Consider the following 24,668-nt stretch of genomic DNA (forward strand, 5'->3'; position numbering starts at 1 on the left):
TACCAAAAGTTTATTTTATAGCTCAACCGTGTCGCATTTGGTTGACGTCATCTTCCTGTGCCGTTTTCCTGAAGTCTCACCATGGCGGAAGAACAGTATGTGAATTTGTTTATCTTTTTTCATCCTGAACCATCCTTTGTCTTGTTATATATATTTGGGTATTTGACAACTTTATACAATCATCAAGTCTTTAACGAAGACATATCTAATGAGATTTACTCGATTGAAGTTGTTTAAAGGGACTTAGTTTCACATGGATCTGCTCATGTCTCGTGTCGCCTTTTAGGACAAAATGGATTTACACGTGTTTGTGTTTTTTTGTCTTTATATATTTTTAGTGTTCCGGTGAACCCCAGTGAGGTGTTTTGGTGGATTTAAACTGGGCTTCTGAACTAATGTTGACGTTTGCATACACGTAGTTAAGAGTGTAAGGATCAGACTTAAAAGCGTTTACACTTAATAATACTTGATGTTTCCTGCAGGACTCATGGAAAATATGTTTACATTGAGTTTCACCTTCAAGGGATTTATTTCTTGCTTTTTAATTTTTCCTTAATAGTCAGAATTAGTCATTTTAGGTGTATTTCGGACTCCGTACGTTTGTAGAATGGTTAAATTGTTAAAACAATATAAAAAATATAAGACTGACTTAAGAATTGAACCAACTCCCTTTTTTTGTTTGTTTCTGCTTCTTTAATAAAGCGTCCATTTTGACAAGTTATTGCAGGTCATAGAAACCATAGAAACTCTTTTGTAAAATAAGCAAGAAACAAGTTAGATTAATAGTTTGCCATGTCTGTTCGGTCCCTTTTTATGTTGCATGTCGGGTCAAAATGGAACAAATAAAATGCACTCTTCAGCACAGTCAACAATAAGCAGAACCTGATGATGGTTTGTGTTTTCAATCATTTGTTCTTTTTCTTCTCAGACCAAAAAAGATCAAGTTGGTGCCCGAGTACCTCTTGAAAAAGAGAAAGGCGTACCAGGCTATAAAGGCAACGGAAGCCAAACGCGCTCTGCTAGAAAGGAGAAAGGTAAGCGATTTGTTTTGTTTTTTTTCTTCTTCCTCCTTCCACACATCAAACTATGAAATGACTAACCATGTTATTGATTTCTAACTTCAGGTCTCCAAAGGTAAACCGTTGAAGTTCAAGCGCCTGGAAGAGTTCCTGAGGGAGAGCCATCAGAGGCATCGAGATGAAACTCGCATCAAGAGAGCCAGACTCCGACCAGCGCTGCCTCTTCCTCCGGCCAAGAACAAGCTGATCTTCGCCGTCCGCATCAGGAAGTGAGTCAGAAGGACAATCGGATCAAATGATTGCGACCGGAGCTGGTCCAACTCTGGAGAGCTCATGGTCAAGCTCCTCCTTACATCGCTGATCTGATCCAGCCTTACACCCCAGCTCGGGCTCTGAGGTCTGTGGATCAGAATCTACTGATGGTTCCTCACACACGGTTCAGGACCAGAGGAGAGAAATCTTTCCAGGCTGTTGCTCCTAAGCTTTGGAACAATCTTCTCTGTGTTTGATGATCTACTGACTCTTTTAAGAAACATCTTAAGACATTCTTACTTGTTCAGGCTTTTCCTTGATTTTTCTAGAACTCCTGTGATGTTCTCAGTGTTATCTTGACCTTTTAAAGTATATACTTTATTGAATTTTGTTTTGTTTGTTTAAGCGCTTTGTGACCTTGGTCTGGAAAAGCGCTATATAAATACAAATTACTTACTTTCATCCCATATGAATGAGTCTTGGGTCACTTAATAAATCCATCTCCCGCAGGATCAAGGGCGTCTGCAACAAGGTGATGAAGGTGATCCATAACTTCAGGCTGAAGAAGATCTTCAGTGGTTCTTTCATTGAGGTCAACAAACGTTCAATAGCAGACCTGAGGATCGTGGAGCCCTACGTGGCTTGGGGGTGAGTGGCTGCTGAAAGAATCGGGACATTTTAATAGCAATTTTTTTTAATAACTTTTCTTTCTATTCGTTTCCTCGCCAGATTTCCTAACTTGAAGTCCGTCCGTGAGCTCATTCTGAAAAGGGGTCAGACCAACATAGGAGGGAAGGATGTCGCTCTCACGGACAACACCTTCATTGAGAAGCACATTGGTGAGTCTTCACACACATGTCTGACAGAGAGAATAATTGATTTAAAAAGCACTTTATCATTCAAGTACATGATACCTTTTTTTCCCCATGATTGAGTCTTTTGTTTCCTCTCTCAGGCAAACATGGTATCATCTGTTTGGAGGACTTGATTCACGAAATCTACTCCGTCGGCGAATCCTTCAGCCACGCAAACGAGTTCCTGTTGCCTTTCAAGCTGTCGGTGGCGCGTCATGCTTCCAGAGACAAAGTCGGACTTCTGAAGGATCTGGGTAAAACCGGAGCCCGCGGTACCGACATAAACTCCATCATCAGACAACTGAACTGAGCGCAGACGCCGCAACAAAAAACACTCTTGGCAGCGACATCAAGGAGCGACAAATGTTTTTACATTCAAGTCCGCTGGTCCAGAAGGACGTGTGTTGACGGTGTCATAGCTGCTGTGGCCCCTAACACAGCTGCTGTGGCCCCTAACACTATATTTGCTTTGTGCTGGTTCGTCCTGATTGTTCACCAGTCGTTCAGTGTTGACAGGAATCTGCATTGTAAATAACTTATTTTACAGCAAAAACAAATTAATTTTGTAAAGTAAAAAGCCTGCAATAAAAATCATGTTTCAAACCCTTGAAGTAAATGTTTCCAGATCATTGACTAAATGCAAAACTCGGTTATTTTCAAGGTTTAATTTTCCTGTGGTGTGTGAAGATGGGGGAGTAATGACACGTTCATGACACTGGCTTCAAGTCACTTCAGATCCGGTGAGATCCATGAGTCACTGGCTGCTGGAGACCTGCAGCTGTGGCATGCGCACTGGGACCGCTGGAGCGTGACGTCATAGCGAGGCTAACGCTGCTCTTTGATGTGTTCTGTTAAATAGCGGTTGTTACGTCGTGACTGTCCTTTTTTTCCTCATTTGCATTCGACGCCACCATGACAGCAGGAGGAAGAAGAAGGTGATGAACCCGAGCTCGGTAAGAATGAGCGGCTCGTTTGATCCAAGTGTCGTTGCCCTAGTGATTAATTAACGTTATTTACGGCTGCTGACGTCGCCTTGGTAACTGACCTGCGTCGTGACATTTGCTTTAAATGGACGTTTATGTCTTGATTTTAACACTTGTCGTCGACCTTCACAATTCAAACTGAACCTCCTGAAAAAGCGATACGTTGCGTTCAAATGTCAAAAAAAAAAAAAATACCGTAGTGGGTTTTATGGCTTTCAAGCACGTGCGATGATGCCTTCGCAGGACGTTGGAAAAACACATGTTTATGGTTTGATGAGCATCAAGTTTGATCTCGTCACTGCCACAAGTGACACACGGTAATGTATTTATTAGCACAATTTATTGGTTTTACTGTGTCGATAAAAATAAAAGGACGCAAGCATGTTATAAAATATTCGCAAATAATAATGTTTTTAAACAAGTAGAATCACCGAAATAGAAAATCAATGTAAACTACAAAACAAAAAAACGACACATGAAAACAGGAAACTAGCTTTAACAAAATTGCCATAATAAATATCGGTCACTGTGAAATTTAAACATAAAATAAAACAAACAAGAAGAAAACTATTTAAAAAAAACAGCAGTGAAATTTGAAATGTCCTTTGAACGAATCCAAAAAAGATACCTTTATAGTGACGTAACACATTATTGACTTTTATGCTCAATTTTTCTTTATTATTTTAAAATAATGCCACATGTTCTATAAAAAAGGATGTTGCTTATATGTACGTCAAATGCAACTTAATGATGGTTTTCTTTATATATTACTGTGTTGTCGCTTCATCTCCGATTATGACTATCATTGCCTTCAGTTTATTAACAACGATGACGTCAAAAATAATTGTGATCCCCAAAAAAATGTCATGTTGTCCTCGCTCTTCCAGACGTATTGACCCGCGGCACGTGAAGGCAGCACATCAAGGAGAGTGGGCGGAGCTTAACTGTGTGGGCGGAGCTTAAGTGACCGCAGCGACTGACACGCGCGATGATGCGCTGTCGTCGTTACTCGTGCTCGTGCAGCTCGGTGAGCCGACAGGTAAGACCCTCTCACCTGTCTTCAAGTCTGCTGTTTATGTGTGTTTTTTCCCACCTCTATTCGATCCCCCGCGGTGTCGCTGTCACGGTTAGTCTGACACGCGGTTTGCGTTAAAAGTTTTGACACGTTGTGGAAACACGAGCGCGTTTGAAAACAGTTCATATCGAGCGTGTTTTCTTGCTTGTGTTTGTGTTTATCTTTGGCCTCGACACGCGCTCGATACCGTGAGTTCCATTCAGACTCTCGCAGTCACGGTAGCTCTGGAGCTAGTGCTGCTAACCGGCGAATGAATGACGTGCTGGAGTCTGTCGAGGACACTTATTATCCAATTATCACTATATATTTGACAAAGATCCACTGAAAATGAGGCTTTTGATTTACTCTTGAAAGTGCATGACCTTTAGGGCCTGATATTCTCACATGACACTTCCAGAGCAGGAATCTGGTGTAGACACTCTGTCCAGGGGGGTCAAGGACATGAAGAGAAAATGCCAAAATGTCTACTTTTATTAGGTTAGGTGTCAGTTCTGCTGGGTTTTGACTTTGTGTAATGGTTGCAGCGGAGAACCAGTCTGTTATCATGCAGGTGAGGATGAACTGTCATAAGAGGCTAGTAGAGCATGATAATCTACTTCTTTCATTATGGATTCAATCTTCATTCATTTCATTTATTGGAATGGAATAAGAAGTTCATGATGCTTTCCTTTTAATAACGTTGACTAGTTATTATTCACATCAGGGTACACGGGTAGTGATACCAAAACTTGTAAAATAATATAAGTAAGTAAAGGTTATTTGTAAAGTGCCTTTCTAGACCAGGGTCACAAAACGCTTTAACAATCAAAAGCAATACACAGTTAAAATATATACTTTAAAAGATCAAGACACATAAGACAAGTCCCAGAAAACCAGGGAAAAGTCTGCATAAATAAGAATGTCTTAAGATGTTTCTTGAAGGAGTCAGTAGATCCATTAAACACAGAGGGAGAGGAAGATTGTTCCAAAGCTTAGGAGCAACAGCCTGGAAGGATTTCTCTCTTCTGGTCCTGAACCGTGTGTGAGGAACCATCAGTAGATTCTGATCCACAGACCTCAGAGCCCGAGCTGGGGTGTAAGGCTGGATCAGATCAGTGATGTAAGGAGGAACCTGACCATGAATAGATCTGAAAGTAAGAACCAGAATTTTAAAGTTGATCCTGAAAGAAACTGGCAGCCAGTGAAGAGTTTTAAGGAGAAATGTGAGTTCTTCTACTAGAGCAGCTCAGAATTCTTCGCTGCAGAGTTTTGTATTAACTGCAGGCGAGACAGATCCTTCTTGTTTAGACACGAAAAAGAAACTGTTACAATAGTCTAAACGAGAAGACAAATATGCATGGATTATAAACTCCAGATCCTGTTGCGACATAGTTTTCCTAAATTTAGAGATTTTTCTCAGTTTTCTGCAGTGTTGTACAAGAGACATGTCTTATGCCACCCAGAGTTATCACTACAGTTATCTCAACTTTATCTGATAACATAGTCGTTATTTTCATTAATTTACGACATTGTCAAACGAATGATATCCTCTATAATCACGACGGGATCTAAAGGAGGATAAATTAACTTGACAATGTCGTAAATTAATGGAAATTAGGATTATTATTATTCTTTGTAACAAGAGATGTACGGGAACATATTTCCCAACAACAGGAGAGAGTATGAATCCTGAGCTGATGTGTTCTGATGAAACCTCACGCTTCACTGCTCTCAGTCAGTGCCGGTCACTCTTTAATTGACCCGTCGCTCGCACACGATGCAAGAGAAACTACAACACAGCACAGAATGCATCTGTTGACATGCACAACAATTAAAAGGAAAATAAAATAAGTTTATAATGATCATAACCCTCATGTATTTAATGAATCCAAGTGATCGTTTTTTTTTTTTTGCCTTGATACAAAATGATACAACATCCTTCTGTTCAACTTCAGTGTGAGTCAACATTAACTGAAATGAAAACTATATTTTATGAGTCATCCAAACGTCTTCTCGGCAATAGAATGTCCACATCAGTGTCTCATCGGATCATCAGGGGTGACGTCTTGACCTGCTGATGAGCGAGGAAACGTGACTCACACCTGATTTTCTTTTTATTCAAATGAGCCTGGTCAGAGTTCAACGAAGGGTTTAATGATTGTTCAACTAATCTTCTACCTTGCTGACAAAAAAAAGGCAGAGGGGCCCAGTGAACCCTTAACTCTACTGGTCTCCATGAGAGACCAGTATGTTTTGGGATCGTTGAAAGAAAGAGAAGTGCTATATTTAGTGCTAGAATCGGATATTGTGGTTCTCGGATGGGTTTACTCAATAGATATAATCTGATAAAACGGTCGATGAATTATTTGTTGGGTTGAAAATCAAAAGTTTCCGAAAAATATCCTTCAGTTACAACGTTTTTGTTTATATCCGACAGGATTTTGTGTATTAATGCCATGTCTGGCCAAAGCCTTATTTATGGGCCGGTCTTAATTTAAAATTACCTGTTAATTCTTGGTGATATAACTACCTAAAATAACTTGATACATTTGATTAGAACTCTACCTGGTTTAATTATCTACTGATCCGACTTTTATGTTCCCGATACTTAAACCTGGGCTTTGAGCATCCGATACTATACCAGTGTTATAATATACATTTTCTTGTCCTACTGTGAAATGCTGGTCATGCTTTTCTTCATATGGAATTACAAAGTTGGTATTTGTTAAAATAAAATGTTTAAATATTAACTGTTTACAAGCATTTTGAGAACAGAAGGAAATGCAGTTAAATTGTTAACTTTGTTTAACCTATAATCTAAGAACCTAGAAGGCCTGTCCAAGACAAGTTGGTGTAACAAAATACAAACAAAGTGCAAACCATATGTGAAGCCCAGAACTAAATAAAAATGACACTTTTGTAGAATAAAACCAAAGGTATTGTCTTCCCTGCTTCAAAATGTATTAGGTTTTGCGAATAATTCCAAATGAAAGAACACACTAAAAATAATTATATATTAGAACAACACAAATTGAATAAAATAGTTTGAATCTGCGCAGAGGACGTCCAGACGACTTTGGTTAATTTTCGTTGGTTTAAACACAGTTTTAATGCAAGAAACGCTCAGTCATTACATTAGTTCTAAAATATACTGATCCTGCTGAATTCATTGAACGCTCAGGATGGTTTTCAAACTTGGGTCATCATCAAGTTGGTTAGTTGTCTGGACGGGATGTGTGGATCGGAGCTTTTTCACCGATCCGACTATGAGAGGCTGGATCAGACCCAGAACGACATACCTAATACCGCTATCGGATCGTTGCATCCCTTGTTAAGATGTTTTTTTCTTTGAACCGAAACAATAATGGTACGTCTACAGAGTTGGTATATCTTCCACGCCAGTTTGTCCTTGTGGATTCTTTTCTACTTTCTAATCTCACTCGGAGAAACTGAAGCGAGCGCATCACAGCTCAGCTGTCGATGGAGTCCTTGAACAAAACCAACTGTTAACCGGTTTGAGATAGATTTGGCATCTTCATTCATCAAGTAGAGTAAATGTTTAGATAAAGCTTTACAATTAATAGCTGCTCTGTCCTCTTGCCGTGGAGGATGCGAGAGCAAACATGATGCAGTTTGTTCACAGCTTCAGTCTAATCCGCTGACAAATATCTGCTCAGAACCAGAAGAGTTTTAAACAATGTATTCTTCTGTGCTGGTTTCTGCATCTGACCTTCTTGTGAGTGACCTCCCACCACCTGATTTGTTGTCATTCCGTTTCCTGGCAACCCCCTCTTGAAACCTTTTTTTTTTTTTTTTGGTGGTTTGAGAAGGTACTTGCATAGAGTGAGCAGAACGAAAACCTGGCAGTTTTAACATCGACTCCAATGTAGTGAAACAATCCATAATGTTCCTGTAAGTCCACCTGGTTCGTTGATGGAGCCACAGGTGGTTAAAGAAACATATCTTTGACAGTTTCTGTGAAGATCCTCCTGCTTTAAGAGCTTTTCTCTGTGGTAGTTAACCGGGTGGAGATTTGAATCCATCACAAAAGAAAATGTATGATCAAAGTATTTAAATTTGAAGTATTCTTCTTCATGGTGTCCTGAAACAAACCCCTGGCAACCTAATCTAAACCAAATCCAGACACTTAATGGAAAAAGGGAAGAGAAAACCCTTTTAAACATACTTAAAAAATGGTAATTGTTTTTCATTGAATTTATCAGCCACCAGTCACAGTTGGCGTGAGAAAGAATGGGAGCTCAGAGAGGGATTCATCTTCAACATCGACCAATTTCAAGGTCATTTAGATAACTTTTAATAAACCTTATCTCAACTATTGCCACCAATGTCGGTAAGTAATTTATATTTATAGAGCGCTTTTCCAGACCAGGGTCACACAGCGCTTAAACAATCAAAACAATACTCAATAAAATATATACTTAAAAGCTTAAGATCTGCTCTGAGAATAACACAAGAGTTCCAGAAAATCAAGGAAAAGCCTGCACGAATAAAAGTGTTAAAAGTTGTTATGGTAGTTATACGGTTCTCTTAAAAAACGTGTCATCGTAGCTTCACATGTTCATTTGTGGAGCGGATTAGCTGGTAAGAGTCAAGCTTGGTGGTCAATGCTTGATCTCAACTGAACAGAGGAGTCATGAGAGCAGCCTTGTCTGTTCTGAGCAGCGTTTCTTCCTGATGGACACACACACACAACCACACACACACACACACACACACACAACCACACACACATCTGCTCTCTTTCTTTGGTTTCCCACAGTTTATGCTCTTTTGGTAAAGCTGCTACATTCATTCAAAATGACACTAATTTCCCTGATGTTTTTTGTTTTTTTTCAAATCTCAAATCATCTCCTGGATAAAGTGTTTTGGAACAATCTTGTAGCCTTGACCTGAACTTATTTTTGCATTTCAGTGAGTAGAGCTGGAGAAAAGGCACCTCCGAATCTGAGGTCTTGGTTAATGCGCGACTGAGTCGGCCTCTCTAGTCCGAACCGGAAGTGAGACTTGGTTTAGAGAAAAGTTCTTGTTTTGTCCAACTTCAATGATCAAACAAATCGGTTTAAGATGCGTCTCTTGAGATTAAATTCTTCCCCAAAGTTCCCTGACCTGCTCTTTAAAGAGCTTGTGTTGCTCAACAGGGGAAGTAGAGACGTTCTCCAGGGAATCCTGCCGTTATTGTTTTAGCCCAGCAGAGTGTGGAGTAGAAAAGCTATCGATGGTTGGAAGATGGAACATGATCGCGGACAAACACAAGGGCTCGGGTCGTGTTTTGAACAAGCTTCATTGTTTGTTTTTTTTAAACAAAATAATTCTTCAATTTCATTTTGAAAATATTGTTTCAGGTTCCTTCTCTCCCACAGGCGTGTTTTTCAACAGAATAAATGCTGTTTTTTTGTGCAGCAAGTTCCTGCATCAAAAGATGTTAAATTCTATTCAAGCTTCTTAATTTTCTGTCTGGAACCTTTTCAAAGCTACGATTTTTAAAAAAAATCTGTCCTCTGTATCCTCTGGTCCAGGTGTAAGATAAAGGTCACCGTGATTCAACTCCACCATCCAGCCTTTCGAGAGCCGCCTTCCTCCCTCGAGCCACCATGTCGGGAGTTGTGCAGATGCAGTTCTCCACGGTGGACTATGTCATCTTCGCTCTGCTGCTGGTGGCTTCGGCTGGTATCGGCCTCTTCCACGCCTTCTCGGGAGGACGTCAGCGCACCACACAGGTGGAGTAGATCTGACGTGTTGACATCGAACCTGCACTGCAAAAAAATATATACTATACTACAAAATAGAAAACGGTTGTGAAGAGACATCAAGCAACAAATAAAGAAAACTAAAAGAATAAAATTGTATTTTATATATGTGCTATAAAATCACAATAGAATAGAATCTTTATTGTAACTGCACATGTCACAAGTACCAGGCAACCAATTGTAGTTTACTTCCATCCAGTAGTTCTTTATCAAGAATGTAGATATTCAATGTACAAGTAGAAGGAGAAATAAACATGAATATTCTAGTTATATGGTTATACATTTGCAAAAGACTAATTTTAAATGTATGACGGATGTACATGAGTTTAAATGGGGGTTCAGGTGTCAGAAGGCAGAGTTCAGGAGTGTGACAGCTGTGGGGAAGAAGCCGTGCTGTGTCTCAAATCGCATACTAATCTTAGTATGCTAGAAGTTAGTATGCATCAGTTTAGTATGCATACTAACTAGTACGCAAATTCTCCGCAGATAGTATGTCTCAAATCAAACCCTGAAGCTACACACTAACCGGAAATCACATGACAGCTTCTTCTTCTACTTCTATTTAACAATGTTTCAAGCAGCTGTTTGAACGCTATCGCCGACACCTGCTGGCAGCACGTATTGCAACTTTGGAAAAAGAAATAAAGAAAAAATATGAGAATCTAAATAATCGCGAGATATTTAAGCTGGTATCAGCACCGAAGACGTGTTTATCCTCCTACTGCTGCTGAAAATACACATTTAAGTATATGCATATATATGCATTTATATATGACGTAACTTCCGTTTAAAACGTCACTAAAATGGCAGCTGTTTAGTATGGTTAGTGTCCATCGAACCATGCTAGTTTTGTGGGCGTGTTAGTATGCCAATTTAGTATGCATGGCGCACTAAATTTCGCATACTAAGAATTGAGACACACTTACGTACTAAAAATACTAACTTTTAGTACGCTAGTATGCGATTTGAGACACAGCACTGGTCCGGTACGTTGTGGAATCCTGGTATCCGCAGGCTCCTGTAGTGCCTCCTGGTGGACGGGAGGGTGAAGTCCTTGAGTCTGCTGGGTGACTTGGGTCTATGATTGAAACATATAAAGCATATAAAAGCTTCTTTTTTTCCCCCCAAATATTATTTTATATTATTTTGAGGGAAAATGAATCAAGTTAAAATAATGCAAAAAAAAAAACAACAACTGAAGACGAAAGTCATAAAAAAAACCTTATCAGTTAAACTAGTAGTATTGCACAATAAAAATGAACGTTAAGTAAAACTGTTACTAATGAGGGTCACATAGATTAGGGGAAGAATAAAGACTAAGATAACAGCTAAGATTACTTCACACATCAGGGCTGCCAAGTCTCACGCTTGTGTGTGTGTGACCTGTTCTCACGTTTGACATTTCTCACGCTTACATTTACCCATTGAGTACTATATATATATATATATATATATATATATATTAATAAACATTTTTGCATAAACCTAGTCAATCACTAAAGCGATATTAACCAATCAGAAGCAACGTAAAGTGGCTTTATCTCTAGCTTCACTACTCGCACTGATTAAATAAGAGCGAGTGGTCGAGTCATCGTTACATAACAACATCATGCTGTCAGTCTATCAGTTTAATTTGGAAAGTTAATCTTGTTAAGATAATCTGTTCGGTAACACCTTTCAGAAGGAGGAAATTAACTACCTGCTTTCAAATGAAGAGCATCTTCATTATCACGGAAATGTTTTAAATGCACGTTTGTTAATCTTTTATCATTCATCAGTTCATTCATCTATTGATTGTTTAAAACCAATTTAAAATTGTCACTCAAATAAATGGGTTTTAAATAGTTGAAAATGGCAGGTTTTGATTTTTAAACAATATAAAAACAATCAAATGATACAATTTCATAACATTTGAATGTACAATTCTGGAGAAATCGTCAATTCAAGCAGAGTGTTGTAGCTGTGACTCATACAAGTCATTGTCAAAGACGATGCTACAAACCAGTGATTATCCCAAGTTGCAATGAACGACTCCCATAGATCTCTTCCAGAAAATGTAGACTCTGAACCCAAATATTCAATAACAATTAAATGGAGAAATGAATAGTTAAATCACCTCAAATCTCACTCTTGTCGTTCACTGACGCAGGATAATGAATCAAATGTCATCTATATGTATTTAATCTTTGCTACATTAACTTTCGTTCTGCCTGGACATTGACAGGAGTTCCTGATGGCCGATCGATCCATGAGCTGTCTCCCAGTGTCTCTGTCTCTGTTGGCCACCTTTCAATCGGCCGTCGCCATCCTCGGAACCCCGTCCGAGGTCTACACCTTCGGGACCCAGTACTGGTTTCTGGGCGTCTCCTACTTCCTCGGTCTCCTCATCCCAGCTCATATCTTCATACCCGTCTTCTACCGCCTGCGGCTCTCCAGTGCCTACGAGGTAAACTACAGTGATTTGTCCATTTGGTTGAACTCATGATGTTGTTTTTAATCCAGTAAACTGGAACATGTCATTTAAAAAGAACGTTTTTTTGTTTTTTCCCCCCCTTTTATGTTTTCAAGTATGATCTCAGAAGTCACGTTTCTTCTTATCTGAACTCTCAGTGTCTTAAGACACGTTGACATGCGACGGGCACAAATTGTCCCGTCTTAAGGTCGACCATTTATCTGTCGTAATCATTGACTAGTCTAGGCCGGTGACCTGTGACCCACATTAGATTAGACGTTGACTCTGAGATGATATGTAATTCTCGCTTTTGTTGTCTTTTTTTTTTTTTTTAACTTCTTCAACAGTACCTGGAGCTGCGCTTCAACAAGACGGTCCGCATCTGTGGGACGGTGACCTTCATCTTCCAAATGGTATTTGTCGTACTTCCAAGAATGATCCATTCCAGTGAACATAAACATTAGTCAGGAAAGATTAAAGGATTAAACTGTATTTATCTCCCTATCTTTAGTTAAATGTTTAACATAAACAATGTGCATCTTACTCATCAAGAGATCAACACGAAACATAATGAAGAATATCTGAACTTTTCCTTTTTACAAAAACAAATTATTTCTTGCCAAAAGTTAAAAACCTCAAATCGAAATAATATTTAAAACCTTTCATCTTAAGTAAAACACAATAAATTCCCTCTGAAACCCCAGTTGGCTTCTATAAAATAATTTTTGTTTAACCCATTTGTAATTTTCCATTTTCACCCTTTTCATTCATGCTGTTAGGGTCTCTCTGAGCTATTAAAATTTGATCACTTGTTAAAATGTTCTGACATTATATAATATCAGCATTTAATGTCCTAGTTATGACCCTTGAGGAACTCGGTGCTTGATTTCCTTCTGTGTTGGTTCTCGTTCTATAACTCGGATCATTATAGAGATTCCAGGCAAACTACAGCTTGAGGCCTAATGATGTCAAAATAATTATTTCAGCCATTTCTATATAATATTATTTAATAACAGTGTCTTTCTTAATAATTATATCTGAGATATAAACTTTACAATTTTCATTTAAGGGCTTTTTAAACCATTTTTTCTTAAATCAACGAAAACATGTATTTAAAAACATATTTACATTATTTAAACATAGAGGGAAAGAATTATGTTCTAATAGAATAAAACTTAATAATAATAATAAAAATGGCAAATCCTTACTTTCAACACCTTTTTCTTTTTTGCTATTCTGGTCTCGCTACTGAATTTTCTTTCTATATTTAATCAAACATGGTTTTCTTTGGAGTGGGTGACCTTTGTTGCTTTCATCATATTTGGAGCAAGTCCTCCCCTCTCATCCCCCAAATAAATGCATCATGCTTATCTTACTGCACGTATTTTGCCTTAATCTTATTCACTAGTGCTTAAACTCTGCATAAAAAATAGGAGTGAAATTTAATTTAAAAAAAAAAGGGTTGCTTAATTGCGGGACATGTTTTAGTGTCAATAAAAAATACATTCTGCTTTAATGAATTGTTTTTTAAATAATCTTATTATATTTATTTATTTTCAGGTTATTTATATGGGGGTGGTCCTGTATGCGCCGGCCCTGGCTCTCAATGCAGGTGAGCATCATGAGTTTTCTGTTCTTGTCTCTGAAAACATAGTTTATCTGCATAAATGACAGCCTTTCATTTGTTATTCTCTCAGTCTATCTGTTCATTCTGTCTCATAATCTTGAGGGACATATTTCCCTGGTTCAAAAAAAGCAATTTACATCATCACCTACAGATGAATGTAAACTCCCTCCTTGCATTTGTGTCAATCACTCCGTCCGTCTGACTTTTTTTCTTCTCTTGTCTGTCTATGGATCTGTCGTTTAATGAAACATGTTTCTGGCGGTTTTTATTTTTGAGTCTAGCAGCACTTTGCAAACTCACTCAACAGATTTAAATGGTTAATAAAAAATAAAATTAAAAAATCTAACTTTCTCTTCTCTTCCAGTCACTGGGTTTGACTTGTGGGGCGCCGTGCTGGCCATGGGACTGGTGTGCACGTTGTACACTGCTCTGGTGAGTCATGACTCGGAGCTGATAATCTTGTTGAGACTATTGTAACACTTTTTTTTCATGTCTAAACAAGTAGAATCTGTCTCGCCTGCAGTTAATACAAAAGAATTCTGAGCCGCTCACATTTCCTTGATCCTTAAAACTCTTCACTGGCTGACAGTTTCTTTCAGGATCAATTGTAAAATTCTGGTTCTTATTTTAAGAGTTAATTCTGGTCAGACTTCTCCTTACATCAGTGATCTGATCCAGCCTTACACCCCAGCTCGGGCTCTGAGGTCTGTGGATCAGAATCTAATCTGAAGAAGTACGATTGTGCCTTGAAGGTGTTATGTGTGCGAGTGAAATTGAAGCAGCAAAATATTGTGTTGCTTTTGGGTTACACAGTATCTGTATGACTTGAGTGAACTTTATTTTATCTTATTAATGATGCAGACGTATGCACCCACCAACCGGTGTTCTGCTCTCATTACCCCTCAGTAACATCAGGTTGTTTTGGCCAAATATAAAATTTCAATGAGCTCTGTTCAGGTAGACTAGTCACCCAAGAGCTGGCCTTTAGTTTAAGTTAATTTAGTTTAAAAGTGTTTCTATTGAACTTTTGCAACACGTTTGAATAACAAAATATTTTAAGAACCTTCAAATGAAACCATCAAAACAGAATGTTTTACAAATATTGTCATTTCCATTAACCGCTTTTTTTAAACTACTGATTCGATTTTGCTCAATTCCAAGTTTGGTCTTAACCAGACCCAGAGTTCCTCTTTCTGCCTCATGAGTGACTCAACCAAATTGCTAGTAATTGGATTTATCTGGAAAACGTACGCCGGTCACTTGTCTGCTTGGAAATGAATCAGCAACTTTTTTTTAGATTGTAGTTTTATGGACAACGTTTGGACACTGGAGTATTATCCCAAGTCTTTGGTTTGACTTTAAACCATGGAGTATTTCTCTTCTCATGAAATGATCAACACTTGATTCTGACTCTTTTCTGTTCCTCCAGGGGGGCCTGAAGGCGGTGATGTGGACAGATGTTTTCCAAACCGCAGTCATGTTTGCTGGACAGCTGGCGGTCATCATAGTAGGTGCCAGTCAGGCGGGGGGGATGACGGAGGTGTGGAAGAAGGCCATGAACGGGAGCCGCATCTCTGGACTAGAGTGAGTCTCGTCCAACATTGTATTCGCTGTTCGAAACGCTCACTTGTTTTTAAACCATATATTTCTCTCACCAAGCTTAAATCCTGACCCCCTGGAGCGTCACACTTTTTGGACTCTGGGAGTTGGTGGGGTTTTTCTGATGCTGGCTCTGTACGGGGTCAACCAGGCTCAGGTCCAGAGATACCTCAGCTCCAGAACAGAGAGAGACGCAGTCATGTGAGTTTCATCAGCTGAACAGGATTATCTCGTTTACAATTTGGGGGCAAATGTCTTTTTATAAAAGCAGAATTGTTCTCGTGGGACACCCCAGAGATTCAATTAGACCAACAGCACACTGGGGAAAGTATCTGTAATATTACCTGAATTCTTATGAATAAATATGTAATATATATAAAACCTAAAAAATGGATCCTTAATAGACCAAATAAAGTGTATATAAAATAAACTGAAAACAGTTATCCCTACCTTGATTTAACTTTTATTCAGAATATACAAGCATAACCATTCATTGTACTGTGAAATAAAAAGAGGTTCTATGTAAAATCACAACCAAATATTGACTATGTAGTACAATGAATATAAATGTACTTAACTGAGTGTAAAAGACTAATTTAGAGCAGTTTTTTAAGGAGAGCACTGCCTTAACTGTCTTACTGAAAGTTGACCATTAATTATTTTTGGTACTCCCCCTTGTGTTCGAATCGTGTAGTTGCAATAGTGTTTAAGTATGTAATTTGAAAGTAAATTATATTTATAGAGTGCTTTTCCAGACCAAGTAAGTAAAGGTTTGAGGTTCGAAGACAAAAACCCTCCAGTCCCAAATCCTGAACTAAATCTTTTTTTTATTTCTTCCTGGAAATGTCAGAAAAATATCTCAATTGTTCAGCCATGATTGAAATAAATGAAACTGCCATCTCCAAACATGGGCGTAAAGCAGCATGGTGGTCACATGGTTGTTTTTTAAAGATGCTATGTTTAATGTGCCGCTCCAGGTCGTGCTACGTGGTGTTCCCCTGCCAGCAGATCGTCCTGTGCCTCGGCTGCCTCATGGGCCTGGTCATGTTCGCGCGCTACGGAGAAGACAGTCCTCTGGACAAGGGCTACGTCAAGACCAACGACCAGGTCCGTGTCATTGAACTTTTATCGACTTTTTTTTTTACTCCTGTTGATCCGGCGATGTTTCCTTTCCAGATGGTGCTGTACTTCGTCATGGACGTCTTTCAGGGTCTGCCTGGACTCCCGGGCCTGTTTGTGGCTTGTCTCTTCAGTGGAGCTCTGAGGTGAGTGACACACACTAGGTCCGGGACAAGTTCAACCAAGCATTTAATTATGGATCAAACACAACTTAAACATTGATCTAACACTAAAAACAAGAAGGTCATTCTATGTCTTTTAATAAACGGAACATATTTCACTGAATACATTTACCTTATCTTTTGTTTTATCCTCATCAGCACCATCTCCTCAGCGTTCAACTCCCTAGCAACAGTAACCATGGAGGACCTGATCAAACCTTATTTTCCCAACATGACTGAGGCGAAGGCCATACTTCTCTCAAAAGGACTAGGTACTAAAAGTGACCTCAAACACTCAAATTGCTGAAGATTAGACTTGATATTTAAAAGTTTTTCGTTTGTGTCTTGAACAGCTCTGGTCTACGGCCTGGTGTGTTTGGCCATGGCTTACATCGCCTCCATCATGGGATCTGTGCTGCAGGTAAACAAATTTGAGTGGCTTTTTTTCTGGGTCGAAGGTGACCCAAAGGCCTTTAAAAACAAACAAATGTGTTTGTAGTATCCCTTGTGTTATCTCTGTGTTAAAATGAACAACCTCCTGCCGCACATGTTACATTTTATGGAAGCCAGGGCTGTCTGATATAACACAAGGGTTAATATACAATGAGGGAAGCTAATGGCTGCATTATAAAAAACACTCTTATATTATGTGTTTTGTATTAATTTTCGTTTTATATTCATTTTTGTCACTGGGTCTATAAAACGGCTATTATTTAAAAATCATGGACGAGCAGTTTTTTTGGATCCAGGACATTCACAACGATGCATGTCGGCTCTTAAAAATATGTTTCACTTAAGTTAAGTGTTTTCCTTTTTGTTGTGTCCCTGATGTCCTTTTTTCTTAAATGAATCTTTCAGGCGAAATACACAAGAAAAACCTTCTATTTAAAGGCTTTCTTAATTTTATCTAGTTAATAACGATACATTTTATAAGTTGTTTTACAATGTTTCTCTTCAATTGTGGTAATTAAGGGGCGGTACAGTTAAGTTGACAACCTTATTTAAAAAAACGTATATATTATTGTGTGGGAATTTGCTTGCTTGAGACCTTGACTCCTGCAAGGGTTTCAGTGTTGTCATCTTCTGTCTGCCATGTAATTTTTCAAAACCATGTCTTTGTAAAAGCCAGGACATGTTGGTGTTATGTGGTGGTTTTTAAAAAAAGATAAATCCTGGTTCTAATTTCAGAAATGATACTTTTACAAACTGTCGCCATCTGGTGGTGCAACAGCATGATGACATCACGTTCAAATCAAACTCGCTCTTTATAAAAATAGGTGCAATAAAGTGTTAATTATAACGTTTTTTTTATCATATGATTAAAAATCAATAACTCAAATGTCTGGACAAGACACTTCAACATGTTTTCTGTGATGACAATTCATGTATAAAACGCTGAATTTCAAACTCCTTCACCGTTTCCAGGCAGCGTTCAGCATCTTCGGGATGGTCGGTGGTCCCCTGCTGGGTCTATTCTGTCTGGGGATGTTCTTCCCGTGGGCCAACTCCACCGTGAGTACATTTGTTTCTTGAATCACATCGATGGTGAACAACCGTCGGCAGCAACACTGACTTCTCTCTGCTCACTCAGGGCGCTGTGGTCGGGTTGGTCTCGGGCCTCGTCATGGCCTTTTGGATCGGCATCGGGAACTTTGTGATGCGGGCGTCCAGTCAAACCCCGCTGCCTCTGCTGAACGCCACCTTCCCGCCTTTGTTCGACAACATCACGGTCACGGCTGCGACTACGCTGGCTGCCGTGACGACGGCGACGACCAGGTGAGAAGATGCTTGTCATGTGTTTTACAGTGAGAATTAAAACATAATCAATTTGGTGTTTGTTGGTTCACGATGCATGAAAAAACTCAAAATGGAAAAACACAGAGAGCAGATAGTTTCACGTTTATTTATGATGAAAAACAATGAAAAGCGTGAAACACTTTAATGATTCATAATTGTGTTAAAAAGATCCTGCTATCAACCTTAAAACGATGTTGAATTATGCAACTTTAACAAGCAGCATTAAGAAGCCATAGATGAAAACATCCCTCAATCCAAGTTGTTTTACTAAAACAGACTGATCTCCTTGGCAGAGGTAATTAAATATTGGTACAGTTTGGGTTTTAGCCTATATTGGTACAAAACACAAGTTTTTGTAATGCTGTCTGTATCTAAACGCTGCTCAAAGAATATAAAACATGACCAAACCTTTTATAGGTTTTTATTTTATACAATATCTATTTTCTTTGTACATAATTTAAACAGTGTTTCAACAGGTTATACAAAGATTCACTTAAAACATAACTCATGGAATATGTGTTAAAGTAAAACTATATGGTCTGTTCGTGGGAGAAAAGAAAAACTATTCACTGCATTTAGCATATCAAGCTAAACATGCTAAAATAATATCCTTTACTAATCTTGGAAAAAAATAAATGTCCTTAAATGACCCTCACTGATGAGCCATTATCCACACACAACTGTTATCATTTCAGACTGAGTGCGTCTATAAAACATTAACCAGAGATTTCAAATACTTTCAACAAACATTTGGTGAAAGTAATGAATGATCCTTGTGTGTTTTTCTCAGGCGGACTGGAGTCGAGGCTCTTTACTCGCTGTCGTACATGTGGTACAGCGCTCACAACTCTGCTACTGTCGTGGTCGTGGGACTGATCGTCAGCCTGCTCACAGGTACTCAGATGTTGTTGAGGGTTCTTCAGAAAGATAAAGCCTGGTCCTACAATCTTTGATTCTGATCCATCAGGACCCATGAAGGAGAAGGATCTGACGCCAGGGACGGTGTTTCCCGTCCTGGGAACGCTGCTGTTCTTCCTGCCGGAGCGCTACCGAGAGAAGCTGTGCTGCGTCACTCCTCTGAAGGTCCATCCTCCAGCGCTCCTTTTGTTCGAAACCGCAGCCTGACCTTTTGACCTTTTCCTGATCCAGATGAAGGAGCAGAAGCCGTACGGACCGGACCACCGGGAGGGCAACGGGTCGGCCTACTGCAAAGAAGACATGATCAAAGAGGAGAAGGAGATGGAGAGCGACCAGACGGACGAGGAGACGAAGGTGACGTTCGGCTCGACTCGCCGGACGTCTCCGGTGGACAAGGAAACGGCGCTGTGATGTCATCGACCCAAACGCACACAAACACTTTTTTTAGTCTCGGAGAAATCTCTGCCGCTCGAGCGGTGCGTTTGTGAAGCGCTCGGCTTTACAAAGTTCCCCCAGAGAGTCTGTGCCTGCTGGACCCGAGATGACCCAGATGATCGGCTGGACGTGTCATCGCACCCACAAGGTACAAAAACACCTCAAGTGGGATAGATAGATAGATAGATAGATAAAACTTTATTGTTCCCCTGGAGGTAGATTTGTGTACGAGTTTGTCCGTTTAACGTGCCGTGGCTCCATATGACCCCCTAAACAATATTAATCCTGCACAGAGCAAACGTTTAAATCCTCGTGGCCGCCACAGAGTTGGGGGTTAATGTCACCCATTCAGGTCCAGGTCGTACCACTTTCTCTCGGTTCATTCAAGAAGATTTTTAACATGGAAGACACGAGTCGAACATTAACAAGTGCCTCATTTAGTTCCAGCCGATTGTTCTATGAAACGCTACAGTTTTACCTCCATGACGACTGCAAACACTAGTGTGTGTGTGTGTGTGTGTGTAGTCGCAGCAGTTGTTATGCTCGCCAACATGGTTTGACACGGCGGACAGAAGTTTGGAAGAAGAGAGACGACTCCAAAGATGTTAAATCCTTACCACGAGTGTTTGATCCCACATCATGTAATAATTGATCTCAAGTCTTAAATTAGTTTTTAATTTAAAAACACATTTCAACTTCAGCAACCATTTGTAAAACACAAAAAGGTTTATGGAAACACAATACATTATGCTTTTAATCATGTCATCCGGAACTGCATATTAGCAAGTAAAGAATAATTTCCAAATAACATCTGGTTCAACCTGACAACGTTCTAACAATAGCTTCTACCCAGGGCGCCCTCCTGTGGCGGAGTGGCGCAACAACAGAAAAAAACCGAGTATAGCCAGAAACGAACAAGTTCATATATCGACTTAAAAAATGAAGGATGAAAAATGTTGAGCCACGATTCATATAAACAGTCGTAAATAATATTTATTCTATATAAAATAAATTCTAGAAACATATTTATCAAGTGTATATCTTGTAATAATTTGATTTTTAACTGTTTAGATCAGTAATGTGTTTTATTTTATCTAGAACTCTTGTTTAATTTAAAAGGGTATTCTAAGATAAAGGTTTGTATTATATCAGTTAATTCAAACTGACATTTATTAAACTAATAATAGAATATTTATGACACCAAATAAGTCTTTATTTATAACTTGGCCGTATAATTGTCCATTTTAGTTTGTTTTAACATTTCTTATGTTCGATGTGTGATAAATCTTGAGGCCCAGGAAACTGCAGCCCCGCCAAGTCATTTGATGTGATGTGTAAAAGCTGAAAAATGTCAAGATTATTTATGTTAATTGTAAAGCATCTCAAAGGTCACAATAACATTTGCGAGAAAACAACAACCTGTTAATTCACGAGCAGATATTAAAAAAAAAGAATTGAATCCTGAAAGTGGATATTAAAGAAATGGAAGTTGGTAAAAGATGGAAAAGCAGATGCATGTTTGTTAATATTGTGTAATTCGTGTTTTGAGTGCCATTTTTCAAAGAAAAAATGTATCGAAAATAAATTAGACACAATTAAATTTGTACAGTCTGCCATGACTGTCATTGATTTTACAGGGAGTTGATATCATTGCTATGTATTTAATCCTAACGCACAAAAAACGGGCTCCTTGCTCAAGTAAGAAACATTTTATTACATGATGTGGTGTTATTGCTATCACACGACTCAAAAGAATGATGACTAATGAATTAAAATCTACTTTAGCCACATGATTTCTTTATTTTCAGATAGTTGAAATGTAAAGTCACGATCAAGATGCTGAGAAAAGCTGGTTTTGTTTTGGCATATAACGGAATATTTAATGTGACAGAAGAATCATCCTCGACGGCTGCTCGCTCCAGAATGTTTAACTCTACGCTGACGACTTGTTGGCTTGTCACAGACTTCTAATTTAGTCTCGTGAATACATAGTCCACGAACACAACCCTTTTCTATGTGACCTTTTAGACATTCAGGTTTCAGTGCGGTGGCCCCTGCCGTGAGCTCAAGCTTTGCTAGGAATCAATCCACATTAACCACTGCCCCACGCACAACACTGCTGTCAAAGAGTGTTTCATTCATGATGTGTTGTTAAAGTGTCAACTTTTTTTTAATATGTAGAAATGTGACAGTCTTGAATGTGTTTCTTAATTTGTCGCCGGCATGATTTTTTGGAATCGCAGAATTCTTGACCATCCTGTGGTAGTTTTTTGAAGCCGTGTTCGTCGTGTTTGAAGAGTCGTCGCCTGTCGTCGTGTGACTTTCCCATCCAACCGAGCCAAAAACTCACGAGTCATCTCAAAGTTTACGTGTCCTTTTGTGTGAACCGTCATCTCAACACTCCTGAATACCTCGACTCATCCACCGCATATAGAATGAACCCATCCATAAATTATATATTTGTGATGATAGTTGTATATTTTTGTAAACTCACACGAGGCCAGAACACATTTCACCGAGTGAAACGTGGAATTCTATATGCAAGACTCATTGTTTGTGAATGAATAGCTGAATTGGGATCGCAGCCACTTTTTATTGCAGCTGTGAAGCCGTAAGGTCGCAGGTTCAAGTCCGCTAGCTGTTAATTTGAAGGATTATTTTTATGTGATTATGTTATGTTGATACTTAATTGAACAATCAATCATGTATTATGTTTCAGAAGAAACATAATTGTTAACATTATTTTTAAGGATTATACTATATTAAAAGCATTTAATAAAAAGAACGGATAAATAAATGACTATAAGAATCGTAGAATTTTATATTTGTATGGTGAACTGACATTAATACAAATTAATTAAATGTATTTATTGATAAACGATGTAACCATAACTACTGTGAGTCATTGCTATTCTATTTTAAGATAACGTTTATCTTTTACAATGTTGCTACATTAGGTTAGCTAGTGTCAGAGCTTCACCTATTAAAGTTTCTACAGAGTTTTGTGTTCAGATTAAATATTATTGAAACTACACACTGCGTCCCACATTCAAGCTTTATTCATTAGTTTCCTTTGTACTTTTTTTCTACGGAAACAGCACTGTGTGATTGTTTTAATGCATTTATTTATGGATGTTTCTTTCCCTTTTTTCATCCCTGAAATTACTTGAAGTGTGTGCCTGTAACTCTGTCCCTACAAGGCAGTCTAATCCAAGTGCTGGATTATTGCTGTGAACGCACACGACGAGGCAGTGAGATCAGTCGTGCTGTCGGCCTCAGTAGCAGCTGTGAGAAGAAGAGCACACTTGGTAATTTCCACCTCTAATAAATATTGTCGGAACAATATTTATTGCTCTTATCATCTGAAAGAATTCTTCCTAATATGCATTCCAAAAAAAAAAAAAAAAAAGAACCCACAAGCACTGAAGTTGGACGACTTCTCTGCTTTGGTTGTGCCTTTTTTAGTTCTTGTTGTTCTGAGATTCTGGTTTCAAGGATGTTTGCCATGAATGAGCCTCAGTGTTCACCTAATCATTACAGATGGATCGTCTGTACCGTCAAAAGCAAGTGGTACTTTATTGAAGGACCGGAAAGAGTCCGAAAATGAAACTGCACTTTTCTCTGATTGCATTGAAATATTGAAAAAATGGCTGTTCTATGGATGTATGTAGGTTTTGATGATAATTTACTTGAATTAAGTTAATAAAAGATGACAAATTTCCTATCACGTCTTGTGTTTTGTGTTTTTTTTCAGTGAATTTGAGTTGGAAACGATTGAAAACATGTATTTATGACTGCAAATATTATAAATTAACTGGAGAGGCCACACAATTAAACTCATATTTCAATAAACGACACGTAATATTCACTAAGACATTGCAAAAAATATTAACTTCCAAAATAATGGTACATTCCACAGTAATCAAAGGATATTATCACGCAAAACAATTTTTAAATTAACTAAGTAGGACTTTAAAAGGAAAATAAAATGATTAAAAATGTCTGAAGGAAAATCAAAACTACATTAACCCATCGTGTTATCTCGGGTGTAATTTGACCCGAGATGGGTAAGAAAAACTATTAAGTTTTATGACCTGAAAGATAATTGGTTAAAACCTGCACGAATTTTAATGCATTCTGTGTATAAAAGATGGCAAAGTTATATAATCAACGGGGACTAAATCAATAGTATTTTTCCATTTATAATGTCTATATATTGATTCCTACAAATATAAATTACTGGCTAGCTTACTTACTTAAAAGAAAAATGTGTTTGTGGTATCCCTTTTATTGTATCTCGGTCAATGTGAACGACCATATATGTATTTATGGACGACAGGGAGGTTGTTGACCTTGACCCAGAGACAACATAAAGGAAAGTAAGTAGGTCATTTTTATTTGTATAGCGCTTTTCCAGACCAGGGTCACAAAGCACTTAAACAATCAAAACAATATTCAATAAAATATATACTTTAAAGGTCAAGATAAAACTGATAACACAACAGGAGTTCCAGTTATTATTTGGGGAATAATCGAAAGCACCTTTCTCTTCCTTTCCTGTTATGCTTCACTCCATCCTCTGACCTGCAGGATTCCACACCAGGTCTGGCCAAAGTGGGAGTGAGAAGAT

The 24,668-nt window shown here is 38.6% G+C and overlaps 2 protein-coding genes across 2 annotated transcripts; both read left to right on the plus strand.

Moving 5' to 3' along the window:
- The first annotated feature begins 59 nt into the window (after positions 1–59).
- On the plus strand, positions 60–2,741 carry rpl7l1 (ribosomal protein L7-like 1). Its single transcript, XM_087805020.1, has 6 exons — positions 60–95; positions 929–1,034; positions 1,125–1,288; positions 1,782–1,919; positions 2,001–2,110; positions 2,227–2,741. The coding sequence occupies exons 1-6, from the start codon at positions 82–84 to the stop codon at positions 2,433–2,435; spliced, it is 741 nt and encodes a 246-aa protein (XP_087661146.1). The 5' UTR covers positions 60–81; the 3' UTR covers positions 2,436–2,741.
- A 293-nt stretch (positions 2,742–3,034) lies between these two features.
- On the plus strand, positions 3,035–23,765 carry slc5a6a (solute carrier family 5 member 6a). Its single transcript, XM_087805815.1, is given in 17 exon segments — positions 3,035–3,078; positions 3,996–4,147; positions 9,700–9,900; positions 12,155–12,376; positions 12,730–12,795; positions 13,943–13,994; positions 14,374–14,441; positions 15,439–15,593; positions 15,669–15,809; positions 16,586–16,715; positions 16,785–16,873; positions 17,048–17,309; positions 18,314–18,400; positions 18,480–18,664; positions 19,476–19,579; positions 19,653–19,768; positions 19,835–23,765. Coding segments are annotated over 15 exon segments (1,983 nt in total). The 5' UTR covers positions 3,035–3,078; positions 3,996–4,147; positions 9,700–9,774; the 3' UTR covers positions 20,015–23,765.
- The last annotated feature ends 903 nt before the right edge of the window (positions 23,766–24,668 follow it).

Source organism: Callionymus lyra, chromosome 13 (assembly GCF_982586985.1).
Source record: "Callionymus lyra chromosome 13, fCalLyr1.hap1.1, whole genome shotgun sequence".
Classification (NCBI taxonomy): Eukaryota; Metazoa; Chordata; class Actinopteri; order Syngnathiformes; family Callionymidae; genus Callionymus; species Callionymus lyra.